This window comes from Vicugna pacos, chromosome 19 (assembly GCF_048564905.1).
Source record: "Vicugna pacos chromosome 19, VicPac4, whole genome shotgun sequence".
Taxonomy (NCBI): domain Eukaryota; kingdom Metazoa; phylum Chordata; class Mammalia; order Artiodactyla; family Camelidae; genus Vicugna; species Vicugna pacos.
Window position 1 is genome coordinate 21,126,261 of NC_133005.1, and position 14,628 is coordinate 21,140,888.

The window sequence follows — 14,628 nt, forward strand, 5'->3', positions numbered from 1 at the left end:
AACTCAGCTGAAAGTAGTTCAAAAAGTCATTAAGTGCCCTGTGGAATCCAGAGTTCAAGGTTGTGTCTGAGTAAAGCCTGAGACCCCAAGGGAGGGAACGCATGTGCTGATGCTCAAGTCCCTAAATCCCCTGTGTGTGTAAAGACCCAGTGGGGCATGGGAGTGGAAGGGGAAAAGACCTGGGGCACCTGTATTTGCCCTCAGCCTCTGACCCACAGAGGGCAGCTGGTGGTGTGAGAACTAAAGGAAACAGCTTCTCACCGGGCAGCAGGAGTGCGAGGGTCCGGGGCTTTCTCCAGAACAACCAGGGAAACAGAAGCCGAAGGGGCAGAACACAGGAGGCTACAATGGGGAAGGGGTCAGAAAGGGTCAGTGTCAGTTCCTGTGAGAGTCAGGTCCATAGACCACAGGGAGAGATCTCAGCTGTAGGCTCCTGTTTCCTCAGTGAGCTCAGTGGTGAGGGTCTCAGGAAAGAGAGTAGGCTGCAGTAAGGGGATGAGAGGCTGCCCCTCCATTCCAGGATGGCTTCCTGGAACAGCTGGGTTGGAAGGTCCAGATGTTTGGGACCTCTAGTGACATGGCATTCTGAGATCAGATGGGCAGGGGCAAAATGGGAAGCTTTTCAGGGATCCAACCCTTGCACCTCCCACATCCAGCTTTGCTCCCTCGCAATCGGCCCACCTGTCTTCAGTTTCCCCTCAAATCTCCATCCTCCACTCTGATGACTGCAGAAGTCTGTGCCATGGGTTGGGTGTGTAGCTAAACGGCATCTGGAGAAGGTCCCAAGGTGGAGAGTGAAGGAGGTACCCACGGTGATCCTGTGTCTCCTGCCAGGCCAGGCTCACCCCAACCAGAGACGCATGCACCAGCCCTGAGTCAGTCGCGGTCAGAGTCCCATAGGTCTCTTCTGCAAGGTCTCCCGCAGTAGTAGGGAGCAGGGTGTTCAGGGCTGTCCCGACCCCCAGGTCCTTCATCTACTAAGAGAGGCACCTCATTGCTTCACTCCTCATGTGCTCTTACCTTGCTGGCAGAGGAAACAGGGTCAGCCTCACTCACCCGATCTAGGCATGGGGCTCCCCCAACGCACCAGGAACCCTTGGGGGCCACGGGGCAACTGCTCCCTAGAAGTGGGCTCAACTTCTGCTTGCTTCGCCCACCCTCTTTCATGCCTGAGGGGCAGTGGAGGAGAACTCCATCCCAGCAGGACGTGAGATGGGGAAATCCTCGGGCTGGTGACTAGAGTGTGGAGGGGATGGAGGGTTAACACTGTGGTGGGGAGAGTTCCTGGGTCAATCCGGGGCCCGAGGGCTGTGGAATCATTTGTTTAGAAGCCACCGAGGGTGAGACTAGAGGTTCATCGCATGGGCTGGATTTGCCTGGCCGCGCACACCACTGCCTCCCTACAGGAACACGCGCGTGCACCCCCACACCCCCAACTCCCCGCCTACTTGTAGAAGACGAGGCGCTGGAGAAGGCGCCTCCCCTGGCCGGGCTCCCTCTTGTCCTGGAAGGAAAACCCGGCGGTGAGGCCATCTTGGGAAGAAGCCGCGAGCCAAGACCTTGACCCATGAGAAGGCCGAGGGCGCAACGAGGCCAGGAGAGAAACCGCGAGGCGCGCAGCGCGCAAACCCGACGCCGCCGAGCCGGGAGGTCCGCGGGCGCCGCGGGCCAGGGCGTAGCCCGGGAAACGCGCGCGGGCCCGTGTAGTTAGTCGGGGCGCGCTTCCTGGAGGAGGAGTAGGAGGATTTACCGCCCGAGTAGCCAGGATGAATGGAGGGGGCGGGGCCCCGGAGGGCTGGGCCCTGCGGGGGCCCCCTGCCGAGAAGAGGGGGCGGGGGCCGGCCGCGAGCTTAAAGACAACGCCCGGGAGGCCCTCCCCTGGCCCGCCAGAGTGCTCAGCTCCGGGGGTCTCTGAGCCCACCGCGTTTCGTCTCAGAAGCTTCGCAGTCCCGCTCACCCTCTAACCCGGCGACGCCTGGGCGGGCGCGCGGGTCCTAAAGAGCCCGATCTACGCGTCCTGGCTAAGTTGCCACGGGCTCCAGGGAGCACCCCGTCCGAGGTGAAAAGGAGCGCGGGTTGAGGGCGTGGGGCTTGCAGGCGGGACGCCGGCCGGGCCGGGGTGGGGCGTCGGAGCGGCATTAGGACCCAGGCGCGGCGCAGGGGTGTGTCGCCGCCGGCCCGCGTGAGACGCTGAAGTTGGGGTCCCGCGGCACCGGGTGAAGAGTCCGGGCGTGCCCTCGGGGGTGCGGCCGCCTGACGGCTGATCGCCGGGGCCATGGCCGCGGCCGCAAGACGCTTGGTCCACCTCCAGCCATGCGGTGGGTGCCTGCGGCGGGAAGGCCGTCCGGTCTCCGTCGCAGAGGCGTGCTAGGCAGTGACGCTGAGCCGTCGAGGCGCCGGCGGAACGCGGACGCCGCCGGCATGCTGCACGGGCTCCGGGCGTGGCGGGCAAGAGGGTCGTGGGGGCTTCCCCGCCCTGGCGGGGCGCCCGGGGTGAGTTAGGCCGCGAGGGAGTGGGCGTCCGGTGGGTATGCAGGTGGTGGAGGGAGGCCCAGGACGGCTTTGTGGGCACTGCGTGCTTGACTTAACACTCTGCAATAGCCGTTTAAAATCACTTAACAGGTTTTGAACCTACAAGGTAGCCGGTGGAGGGGTGAGCGGCTTGCAAATGGCTAGGCGGAGTTTGAGGGGTCCCAAACACCTCGAGCGTCGGGCTCTTAGCATCTGGGAACGCCGCTCCTGGGAAAGCCTCATTTTACGTTCTGCCGGACACCTTCCCACCCTCGGCTCTGCGCGGGAGCCTGCACACTCTTGGGGTCCCCGAGGCCCCTGACTGTCCCCTGCGCGGCCGCAGTAGTCTCTCCCTGGCCGCTCTGACACCTGAGGGCCAAACCGGAGTTTGCACGTGCACTTGAAGCGCCTGGCATGGGAGTAGGGTGTGCACCAACCCCACCCTTCTGTACCCTCGTCACCCTCGTCCTCTGTCCATCCCTGAACCCTCCCGTGCTAGCTTTACTGCCCTCGTCCCTCCCTTCCGGAGGCAGCCTGGGCTCCTGCTCTCCTCGCGAGTCGGTCCGCATCCTGCCCCCCACCCCCAGGGTCTCCGAGTCTAGAGACGCCTTCCTCGTGCACGCGGCTCCTCCTGTCGCTTCCTTACTCGCACAGCGCGAACCATCCAGGGTCCCGCGCAAGGAGTACGCACAGCCCCCACCGCCCCATCTACCATGAAGACCAACGGCTCCGCCTCCCAGGAGGCCAGGAAAATGGGTGGCGCTGAGGGAGGAAGGTCATTGCGGGATCAGCCCTGGCGTGATTCTGAGCACATGAGGTTGGGGGTGACTGCACATATGATGGGTGTTGATGATGCCAGGGACCAACTTGAGAATGAGAGCCGAGATGTGCTGGAAGGACAGCCCAGTTACTGGGCTCGGCAGCGAGGAGTTGAGAGAGGGAGGCAGGCTACAGGGAGGGCAGCCAGACGGATCACCCTCGAGACTAATACAACCAGCGAATCCTTCGTTTTTTCACCGGGTACTGTCAATTACTCCTGGAGAAAACATGCTGAGAACATCTCCCAGCCTGGGTCCTTTCCCACTTGGGTAGCCCCTAGCTGATGGGCTGACGAATAACAGGCTTGGCTTCCTCTGGCTCCTCCAGGGGCCCATGTCTAGTACTGTCCCCTGCTCTTTTTTCTCCCAGGGTCTCTGGGAAGGGTAAGAAGGCCTCAGCGGGGTTGGTGTGAGTGGGGCAGCAGATGGGCATAGGCGACTGTCCAGAGCTGGTCCATGGAGCTAGTGACAGTCTTTGGCTTGCCTTGCAGAAAATTCTGTGATGTCTCAGAATGGATGCCTTGAGGATGCAGGTGAGTATCTTTCAGGTGTGGATGTATATATAGAGAAAGCTCCTTGATCAAAAGTCTCTAGGGGACCTGGTCCATCCACCTGGGTACTCCTGATCCTCTGCCAGTGCTGGGATGCCTTTGTGTCCTGCCCTCCAGGAGGTTGTGGTGTGGTCAGAGGGGCAGCTGACACTGCCCTGGATACTGGCAGGTCTCTGGTGGTCCTGTAGTCCTGGGAAGGCAGGCTGCTCCCCATCCTTGGCTATGTGGACCATCTGTTATCCCCCATGGTTTGCTGTTACAATGTCTTGGTTATCTGATCAGCTTTTAGGCTAAGTGTTATATATATGCCCAAATCCCTCAGTTCCAGCCTAGCCCTGTGAGGGAGGGGCTGCCATTGTCCCTCTAAAGAAATGCAACCTCTGTGTACCTCAGCTTTTCCTGCTTGCACCAGCCGAGCTCTCTCCCTCCATGTATCTCTGGGTGGGCTCTGTGCTGCCTCTCCTGTGCCCAGACCTGGGAGCTGGCCTGATCATCAGAGGGGTGTTCAGTGGGGCAATGCTTGGACAGAGTGGTGATGTGCTCTTATCTAGGGTCCCCAGGGCATGGCGACTGAATGTGCCAGGCCGCAGGTGGGCCAGTTAGGTATGTTTGGGGCCTATAGGATGGAGGTGGGGCACCGCATCCCAGGAACCTTGCAAGGACCTGGTAGCATCCACTGGGTAGGTCCTAGGTAGAGCCCAGGGTAGGGGAGGAGTGGGGCAGTGTGAGGGGCAGGCCGGGGAGTAGTGGGTGCTGGCACGGGGGACAGAAGGGAGACTGGGACAGGTTGGGGCTGGGGAACTAAGTAGTCTAAGCAAAGAAGGCCTGGAATTGGGGAGGAAGGCATTTTTCATGGACATGAGCTCTATGACAAATGGGGAAGAACATCTTTTGACTTAATAGTTCTTCTCTGGGCCATGGGTACAGTGCAGACCTGGAGCTAGGGGACACCAGTCCATGAGGGCCTTGAGAGGGGAGGCCTAGCACCTCCTACCTAGAAAGGGCCCAGGCTGAGCACAGGACATTGGGGGAACAGGGCCTGGGATGTGCAGAGGAAACCAGCGGGATGGAGTGGAAGTGAGTCAGTGTGAGTCACTGCCTGGCAGGTGGAGGCATGCTGCTGACCCTTCCCTGTGCCTGTACAGGTGCTTGTCAGGCACTGGTGGGGTCTGGGCTACAGAGGTCCCTTTCCTGGGAGCACCTACAAGTGGTGTACCACAGGAGACCCACAGGAAGGACAGTCAGAAAGAGGTGTCAGCTGGGCAAAGAGTAAGACAAGGAGGGCCCTAGGAGGACTGGCAGAGGAGGAAGAAGGTTCTTTCGAGACCAGGGAGGGAAGTCCTCAGCTTGGAGGAGAGGAGCTGGCACCTGGGGTGCCAGCCACCTGGCCTCAGGAGTGAGAGATTTAGGTGGGGAGTCGAGTTCGGCCCAAGGGGCCAGGATGGGGTAGCAGGGCTGGCTCAGACTGTCATTCCAGGAGAGGCTGTGGGGAGCACCAGCAGGATTCAGAGCAGATTGGAAGTTTGCATGTCACTAGGAAGGCTTCCTATAGGAGGGGCAGTCCCTGCTCTGGGGCAGTTGCAGGGACTGAGAGGCAGGCCAAGAGAAAGGGGCAGGAGGCTCTGTGCTCTGGAGTCCCTCACCACATGGGTGGAGGCCTGACATGAAGCCTCCTTCTGGGGGTCTTGTCCCCTGTCTGTCCCTGGCTCTGTTTCGCTAGCTTTCCTGCTTCCTGGGCCTTATCTGATGTCTGAACTGGGTCTCTCAGCCTTGAGGCTTTGCCCCGCGTGCCCTCCCTGGGAGGAAGAGCTCGAAGACCCTGTGCCTGCATGGTGGGGGGTGGATGGGTCTGGATGCTGCGGGGACTCTGGCTTCCCTTGGGTCACTTCTAAGGGGCCAGCCAGTCCAGGTCCTGTAACCTGGCAATTCTGGGAAGGCAGAAGCCAGTCAGTCAGTCTTAACTATGTCATTGGACCACGTGCCTGGCCCAGAGTTTGTGGAATGAATGTGTTTTTCTCTAGCTAAAGGGTACGCGTGGCACAGAGCAGTGCAGGGCCCTGGTTCCTGCAGCTGAGGACTGGAGCAAGCCGGGGGGCTGGTGGGGGGAGGGGTGGGGGCTCCAGCTGGCCGCCATACTCTGAACGGGGCTGGGCCAGGACTAGATATTCGTTCTCCCTGGGCTGGAGGCTTCCTTCCTGGCCCGCTGCAGGCCTCCCTCACCACTCACCGAGAATGCGCTGAGGGGACAGCCTAGAGGCCCCTGCTCCTTTGGCTTGGAGTTCCTCTCTTTGATGCATAGCACTGACAGCCAGGCCCTCTTGGGGGTGTCTCTCTCGGTGGTGGTTGGGTCTCCAGGCTACCTCAAGTGTGACACGGATGATGCCTCTGAAACCCGTGAGGCGAGCCTGGGGGATGAGGCCTTCGACACGGTCAACTCCTCCATTGTGTCTGGCGACAGCGTGCGTTTTTTTGTCAACGTCAACCTCGAGGTGCAGCCCAGCCAGTCTGGTATGGGGGTTGTAGCAGGGACAGGCCGGGGTCGTGCAGGGGACTGGGGACTGGGCAGGTATGGCCCTACTCTACCAGGAGAGACCTGAAGGGGTGGGGTGGCACCCTGAGCCCTCCCGCTTTCCTCTGGCAGAGAGTGAATTGCCTCGTGGCTCCGGGCTCCTCCACACCTCTCGCAAGGTGAGCACTCCCCCATCCGGATGGCAGACATTTGGTCCTGGCCACTAGTGGAGGGTGGCAGTGGCTGCTTCCCTGAGGTAGCTCACACTGCTCCCTGCAGGGATCTCATGCTAGCCAGGGCCCAGCTGCCAGGACCAGCCATGCTGGGCATCTTTCCTGGAAGGGGTGTGCTGTCCCGGTGGGCACGGGCAGCCAGGGACCACCACAGAGGAGGGGCCCAGTCAGGGACAGCAGGTCACTTTCATGGGCCTATGTGGTTCTGTGTGTGGGGTCCCCACAGTTCCTGAAATTAAAGAACTTTGAGGAAGAGATCCGTGCACACCGGGACCTAGATGGCTTCCTGGCTCGGGCCAGCATCATCCTGAATGAGACGGCCACCTCCCTGGATGATGTGTTGCGGGCCATGCTGTGCCGCTTGGCCCATGACCCCCACAATACCGAGCCTGACTGCAACTTGGATGTGCTCATGGCCATGCTCTTCACTGATGCCGGGGCCCCCATGGAGGGTAAAGGTAAGGGCTGTCCCCTGCCTGGGCGGGAGGTCAGGGAGGTGGGCCACCTGACCCTCCTGTCTCCTCCACTCTGTCAGCAGTTCACCTGCTGTCGGATACCATTCAAGGGGTCACTGCCACAGTCACAGGGGTCCAGTACCAGCAGTCGTGGCTCTGCATTATGTGAGTTGCCAGGCCACCATAATTGGCCTCCCCATACGCCACCTTGGAGCTAGGCAACCTGTTTCCCTCTAGAGGCAGGCGCACTCAGTTACGGGGCAGAGTGAGCACTCCATTCGATTTGGTCTTTCTTTCCTCCCTAGCAGAGGTCACTGGGTTCAAAATTAGGAGCCTGGGGGAGGGGGAGCCCCAGTTCCCAAGGGTGGCAGCTGTGAGTCGTGTTCCCTCCCCGTTCCTGCCAGCTGTACCTACAAGGCCCTGCTGAAGCGGCACGTGTGCATCAGCCGCCTGGTTCGCCCGCAGAACTGGGGGGAGAATTCTTGCGAGGTGCGGTTCGTCATCCTTGTGCTGGCACCACCCAAGATGGTAAGGAGGGGGTCTCAGGTGGCTCTCTTTCCTGGGAAGGAGGGTTCCAGGTGACCCTGCCCTCTTCCTGGGATATCTCTGCCATGTGCTGGAAAGAGAGGAAGCCGTGGGCAGCTCATGGGTCAGAGGGAGTAACAGCTGACAAGGAGGCCAGAACGGTTGGAAGGAGCAGAATCCTGAGAGCTGCATGGCGATACTGGTGCCTTGAGACAGGCCAGCTGTCCTGATGCCTGGCTCCTCGTTGGGAGAACAAGCGTGTTCTAAAACTCACAAAAAAGCACAGTGTGTGCTGTGCCACCCTGGGGCCGGACAGCACGAAGGGGCAGATGCCACTCCCCAGGGACCTAGGCTGGGGAGTGAGACAGGTTGTTGTGGTGGAGGCTGGACACTGAGTTCACAGACCTTGGCCAGGCAAGAGGGAGAAGGCCGGATGGGCCGGGAAGCCCTCTGAAAATCAGATAAACTGGCAGACAGTGCAAGTGCCCCTGGTGAAAAGTAGCTAAGTGAACATTTTTCTCCACCGTCATGATTTCATTATCACGCTTACAGAGATTTGCATTCCTTAGGACAAATCTAATACCTGAGTTTATAAGAAAAATACTAGATTGATGGTAGTTCTGATGATTTGCTAACCTGGAAATCATGGGAGGGTCCACTAGAGCTTGAACTTCGGGGGACTAAATCTGCTGCCAGTTCACGGAAGGGCACCTGCTGCCTGCTTAGGAACACGTGTCCACGAGTGGCCAGGGCTGGGGCAGGACAGGGCCGGCCCGGGGCGCCCTCTGCTCTATAGCACCCGCAGGTGTGATTCTCCCACCCTGTTCCCAGAAAAGCACCAAGACTGCGACGGAGGTGGGACGGACATTTGCCACCATGTTCTTAGACATCACTTTCCGCCAGAAGCTCCTGAAGACCCACACGGAGGAGGAATTCAAGGAGGCCCTGGTACATCAGAGACAGCTGCTCACTGTAACGAGGCAGTGTTCGAGCATCAGCACAGAGAGCACCATCTACACCCACAGATCCTCACAGGTACTGGGCAGAGGTGGTCTGGGCGGGCGGGCATGGGTCACCCGGCTGACAGCTGTGTGTCCTCTTCCCAGCCCCCGCAGCACACAGACTTTCTCCCTGTGGGGAAGGGCATCCGTGAGGACATCGCCCGCAGGTTGTCCGTATACCCGCTGGACTTCACTGACGGTACATGGCCCCGTGGCCCTCCCGGCGCTACGCCCGTAGCTCAGGCCTCAGGATAACATGTGTGCCTGTCCTGTGTCCCTAACACACCTTCCATCCCATCTCCCACTTTTAGGCATTATCGGGAAAAACAAGGCTGTGGGCAAATACATCACCACCACCCTGTTCCTCTACTTTGCCTGCCTCCTGCCCACGATCGCTTTTGGGTCCCTCAACGATGAGAACACGAACGGGGCCATTGGTGAGGGGTTGGAGGCTAGAGGGGCATGCCGGGTGGGATCTGGGGCTGCAGTGCCCCCCTGACCACCCGCTTCCTCAGATGTGCAGAAGACCATGGCTGGGCAGAGCATTGGAGGCCTCTTGTATGCACTTTTCTCCGGGCAGCCGTTGGTGGTGCTTCTCACAACCGCGCCTCTGGCCCTCTACATCCATGGTGCAGTGGGGGTGGCACGGGGAAGTGGTTCCCAAGGTCCCTGGCCCCAGTCCAGTCCTGACTGCTCACTCCTGTCCTGCTGCCTGCAGTGATCCGCGGCATCTGTGACGACTATAACCTGGACTTCAATACCTTCTATGCATGGACAGGCCTGTGGAACAGTTTCTTCCTCACGCTTTATGCCATCTTCAACCTCAGCCTGGTTATGAGTCTCTTCAAGAGGTGACAGGACATTTCCTGGGCCGCTGGAACTCTCAAGCATGAGGGAGACCAGGGCCAGGGATCTGGGGCAGCCTCCATGCCAGCCTCTGCAGCACTGTAACCCTAGAGCAGACGGGGTGCCCCTACCATGTTACTGCCCTAAGGGGAGAGCTAGGACCCTGGTCCTCTTCATGGTAGGAGGCAGGGGCCATGTCAAGGTTCAGGGAAACCTCCCCCGCACCCCCCCACCTGATGAGGGCTCTCTCCCGCTGGCAGGTCAACGGAGGAGATCATTGCCTTGTTCATTTCCATCACGTTCGTGCTGGATGCTGTCAAGGGCATGGTCAAAAGTAAGTGTAAAGCCAGTGGCCATCTGCTGCAGAAGGAGCTGAGTTCAGATGGGGGGCTACAGGCTGTGGTCAGGACAGCCAAGAAGCACGCAAGCCAAGGTTGCTCTCCTGGCCCAGGGTGCTCTAGGAGCCAGGGCTGGCAGAGAGCAGCAGCCTTGTGTGCTGGAAGGTGACAGCTTCCCCAGGCAGGCTCAGAGCACTAGACTGGATGGGATCCACGGTCAAAGACGGAGCCCAGGGACAAGGGCAGGGTGTGGGGTGATAGGCTGACAGGTAGGTCAAGGGGTCCTGGCTGACAGAAGGCCAGCTCTTCCCATCAGCTCCTCCCCTCCTCTGGGCCCCTTCACCCTACATCCTGGAGGAAGCTGTTGGGTCCATATCCCAGAGTCTGGATGGCTGAGTCCTGCTGTCCTGTGTCCACAGTCTTCCAGAAGTACTACTATGGCCACCACCTCAGGAACGAGTATAAAGATAGCGCTGCCCCAGCGAACCTCCTGGGCCTCAGCACCAGCCTCAACACCAGCCTCCACACTGCCCTCAACACCAGCCTCCTGGCTGGCCCACCAGAGCTGACTGCAGTAGGCAACCATGCCCCCGAGCCCCCGGCCCGAGACACCGCCGTGCTCAGCCTCCTCCTCATGCTGGGCACACTCTGGCTGAGCTACACTCTCTACCAGTTCAAGAAGAGGTGAGGATGCCTGCGAGTGGGGGCAGGGAGCACAAGCTCCCAGGCCGCACTGACAGACCCACCTCTCCCCAGCCCCTACCTGCACCCCCGTGTGCGTGAGATCCTGTCCGACTGTGCCCTCCCCATCTCAGTTCTCACCTTCTCCCTGATTGGTTCCTACGGCTTCAAGGAGATTAAGAGTGAGTTGGGGCCAGGTGTAGGGTGGGGTGGGGTGGGTTGCTCTAGGTGTGGAGGACACACAGGCTTGAGCAAGGGCCTGTACCCGGCAACAGTGAGCAAGTTTCGCTACAACCCGAGCGAGGACCTGTTTGGGATGGCAGAGATGCGCTCGCTGTCCCTGACGGCCATCAGCAGCGCCATGGGCCTTGGCTTCCTCCTCTCCATGCTCTTCTTCATCGAGCAGAACCTGGTGGCTGCCTTGGCTAACGCCCCAGAAAACAGGTTCGCAGGGCTGGGTGAGCACGTGCCCCACCCTCCAGGGGCCGACGGGGCTCTGTCCACACCTGCCCCTGTCTGCCGCAGGCTGGTGAAGGGCACCGCCTACCACTGGGACCTCCTGCTCATCGCCATCATCAACAGCGGGCTGTCTCTGTTCGGGCTGCCCTGGATCCATGCTGCCTACCCCCACTCCCCACTGCACGTGCGGGCGCTGGCTTTGGTGGAGGAGCGTGTGGAGCACGGGCACATTCATGATACGTGAGTGTGGGAGCAGCCACTTGAGATGTGAGGCAACTCACACGGACCCTGAGGTGGGGTTGGCCCTGAGCCACATGGGACTGAAGGAGGGCTATAGCTTAGGGGACCAGGGCCCAGAAGTGACACAGCCTGGGAAGCCCACATGGCCCTGTGGAGCAGGGCTGGAGGCGACCCGGGGCACTGGGCCCTTGCAGGATCGTGAACGTGAAGGAGACGCGGCTGACCACCCTGGGCGCCAGCATCCTGGTGGGCTTCTCCCTCCTGCTGCTGCCCTTCCCACTGCAGTGGATCCCCAAGCCTGTGCTCTACGGCCTCTTCCTCTACATCGCCGTCACCTCCATCGACGGCAACCAGCTATTTACGCGCATGGCCCTGCTGCTCAAGGACCAGGTGAGCGGCTGCCCTGAGAGTGACGGGTGGGAGGGGGAATGCGGCTCCTGACCTGCCCACACCTGGTCCCTGCCACCTGTAGACCTCATACCCACCCACCCACTACATCCGGAGGGTGCCGCAGAGGAAGATCCACTACTTCACTGGCCTGCAGGTCCTGCAACTGCTGCTGCTCTGTGCCTTTGGCATGAGCCCCCTGCCCTACATGAAGATGATCTTTCCCCTCATCATGATTGCCATGATCCCCATCCGGTACGAGGGCAGACAGAAGGCAGGAAGGACTCAGCTGAGCAGGAGAGGGGCGGGCTGGGGCGGGTGCCCACTGCCTGCTCCTCTCTGACCCCATGCTCGTCTCCCTGCCCCCCCCCCTCCAGCTACAACCTGCTGCCCCGAATCATTGAAGCCAAGTACTTGGACGCCATGGATGCTGAGCACTGAGGCCCTGGCCACACCCCACTCGTCCATCCCTCTGGCTCTTCCCAGGCTGGCTCTGTGGCTATGTGTGGGGAAATGTGGGTATCTTCTGGGGTGCTGCTCTGGGCTGCACCCCATCACAGCTGCCCCAACCAGCCTAGGGCATCTGGGCATCAGGGAGGCTCTGTGGTGTGTGTCTGCTCCCCTCCCACTAGCCTTTTGCTTTGGGTCCAGAATACTGCTCAGGGCAGCTTCTGCCCAGGGTGGGACTAAGCAGGACGGATTTTCTTTTGATAAAAGAGTCAGATGCCTGAAAGAGAAACCATTTCCTTGATTGTGTAAGGAAATTGCTGTGTGCGCATTAGAGAATAAAGCTCCTGTTTCTATGCTTCTACCTGCCACCTCCATCCCTGCTGCCCTGCCCCAGCCTCTGAAGGCCACCTGAGAGCCCTGAGGTTTGCTGAGCGCCGTCTGAGGGCTCTTACTTCCAACTCCACCAAGTAGATGCTGGCCCAACAGGGAACATGGAAGATCCAGGAGGACTTTGTGCTGCCACATTGCCAGGAACCTGCAGGGGACGTGTTCTCGGAACAGCAGGTGCAAGGGCCCCAAGAGGGCTTGGGGCTAGTGAATAGCCCAGTGACTGGAGATAGATAGATCCGCAGGGCTGATGGTGAAGGGCCCTGACTCCAAGAGGCCTCTGCAGAGCAGCCTGACAGGAGACTGAAAATAGGTGTGTGGGGGCCAGAGCGGCAGTTTTGAACTATCTTGTCTACTATGTGGATTCTAGGTTGTAATGTATGAGACATGGGGTGGGGCTGCTTCCTGCATCAGGGCAATGACTGGGGATGGAGGATTTGACAGAGGGGAGAAGGTGCCATGTTTCTGGCGTGGCCATTGGGTGGTTGGCCAGGGTCCATGACAGTGGCAGCAGGTCTCAGGGAATACGGATCTGAGCTTGAGAGCAGCAGCGGTGGACAGAGCGCCTAGCTCACAGACCCTACCACATCACCTGACAGGATTTGAGCTTGACAGATGCTCTATAGACCAAGGGAGCAGAGGAGAGACATCTGCTACCTCTAAGACTAGAAAAGGACTACCATCTAGAATTTACAAAGAATTCCCACAGCCAAAAGAAAGACACTGATTCCAACAGAAAAGGGGCAAAGGCTGTGAGTGGGGTGTGGGGGTGGGAGGGAAGAGGAAGCCCAAAATGTTAATAGGAATAGCAAGAGATGCTCAAACACCCTGGTCATCTGAGAAATGCAACCCAACAGTGAGACGGCACCTTCCACTTAGGAGACTGGCAAAAATCAGAAGGCTGGCTGGCTGGTGTTAAAGTGGGAGCTATGGGAGCCCTGATGCACTGATGGGGGCATGGAGATGGGGGCACAGTCAAGGCACCTCACCCCCCAGGCAAGCAGTTCTGTTCCTGGGCAGGTAGGGGTGGGGACAAGCACACTCATGGTGCTGCTTGTGGGATGGGTAGCTAAAGTTTAAAAAAGGGGGACAGGACATGTTCTGTGCACACAGGACAGGACTCTGAGGAAGCAGCTGAAGATCAGAGACAGGGTACCCTGCCCCAAGCTCCATGTACCCACTTACCCCCATGGCATGTGATCCTTCTTTGGGGCCCCCTCCACAGTAGCCTGGTTGTTCCCTGCAGCTAGGGCCACATACAGAATCACCAGGCGAGGAGCAGGCAGGCCCCCCAGCACCCCATGTGCCACAGCCCCAGCCAGACATCACCCCCACCAAGGAGAAAACCCTGGAGGCTGGGCATGGCCATCAGCTTCCTGAGGAAACAACCCAGCTGGGCTTCACAAGCAAGAGGGGAGCAAAGGGATGACGTCCTGTCCTCACCCACACGCACTGATGCACTTTACTGGAGGAAACAACTGTTAAATCCAGGCCCTGGGCCATGCTGCCAAGACAGGAACAGTGACTGGAGAGGACGTATCTTAAGACTGGGAGTGACACGCCAGCACCAAGGGTGCCCACCAGCTGCACACAACAGGCTTTTCTGAAGGTCCTTGGGGTTGGACACCTCCTCCTCACCAGAGTAATATATGCAGGAAAGGCAAGAAAGTCACCCCAGGTCCCTGAGATCCCTCCCAGAGAATGGCTTCACCAGGGCACAGTAAGGGTTTGGGATAGTGGAGTCAGTCCTCCCAGAGCCCATGGAGTGTCAACCCAACTGGGGTCAAGGACTCCATTCCCCCTCCCAGCCCTAAAAACGAACGTGGCATTGTAATCATAAACCAGCATTTTAGCTGCTCTAATGTACGCGGAATAAAGCAAAAGCATTCAACATCCTGCACTGCCCCTCCCACAACACAGCAGACACCATAGAGGCCAGCAGAGTGGTGGCGTCACTCAATGGGTCGGTGGACAGCACGGATCTGGCACAGAAAGGGTCAGCCCATGATCTGAGAGTTGAAGGACAAAAGGAAAGAGGTAATAATCCAGCCAGCAAGGACCCAAGAACAGCCTGGATGCAGCACTGCCCTCGTCTGGCCACTCTCTCCCCACCCCCAACCCCGGGCCCCCTTCCCCAACCTGGAAGGTGTCCTGCTCCTGCCAAAGGGGATTCAGAAGACCAACACCTGCCTTAGGCAGGTTTCAAAGCAGATATACCCAGTTTACTTGGAAGCAAG

At 59.5% G+C, this 14,628-nt stretch overlaps 1 protein-coding gene across 10 annotated transcripts; it reads left to right on the forward strand.

The window, feature by feature from the left end:
• The first annotated feature begins 1,572 nt into the window (after nt 1-1,572).
• Nucleotides 1,573-12,170, forward strand: SLC4A11 (solute carrier family 4 member 11). Of its 10 annotated transcripts, XM_072943903.1 has the most exons (21): nt 3,203-3,286; nt 3,371-3,531; nt 3,821-3,862; nt 6,236-6,388; nt 6,522-6,568; nt 6,849-7,080; nt 7,158-7,242; nt 7,482-7,605; nt 8,434-8,637; nt 8,709-8,802; nt 8,915-9,040; nt 9,119-9,232; nt 9,322-9,454; nt 9,710-9,783; nt 10,207-10,471; nt 10,544-10,650; nt 10,744-10,912; nt 10,994-11,167; nt 11,362-11,557; nt 11,640-11,809; nt 11,932-12,170. In XM_072943903.1, the coding sequence occupies exons 1-21, from the start codon at nt 3,225-3,227 to the stop codon at nt 11,993-11,995; spliced, it is 2,796 nt and encodes a 931-aa protein (XP_072800004.1). In that variant the 5' UTR covers nt 3,203-3,224; the 3' UTR covers nt 11,996-12,170. The 10 variants fall into 10 exon arrangements, with proteins under 10 accessions (XP_072800010.1, XP_072800009.1, XP_072800006.1 ...); XM_072943904.1 differs by lacking the exons at nt 3,203-3,286; nt 3,371-3,531 and adding an exon at nt 2,261-2,318 and having other exon boundaries at nt 7,161-7,242; XM_031675041.2 differs by having other exon boundaries at nt 3,193-3,531.
• The last annotated feature ends 2,458 nt before the right edge of the window (nt 12,171-14,628 follow it).

Bases quoted from the DNA above. Each gene is read 5' to 3' on its own strand.
- SLC4A11 (XM_031675041.2), top strand. From the start codon at position 3,225: ATGAAGACCAACGGCTCCGCCTCCCAGGAGGCCAGGAAAATGGGTGGC. The intron at 3,532-3,820 runs GTACTGTCAATT...CTTGCCTTGCAG, and splicing joins ATCCTTCGTTTTTTCACCGG to AAAATTCTGTGATGTCTCAG. The intron at 6,569-6,848 runs GTGAGCACTCCC...GGGTCCCCACAG, and splicing joins TCCTCCACACCTCTCGCAAG to TTCCTGAAATTAAAGAACTT.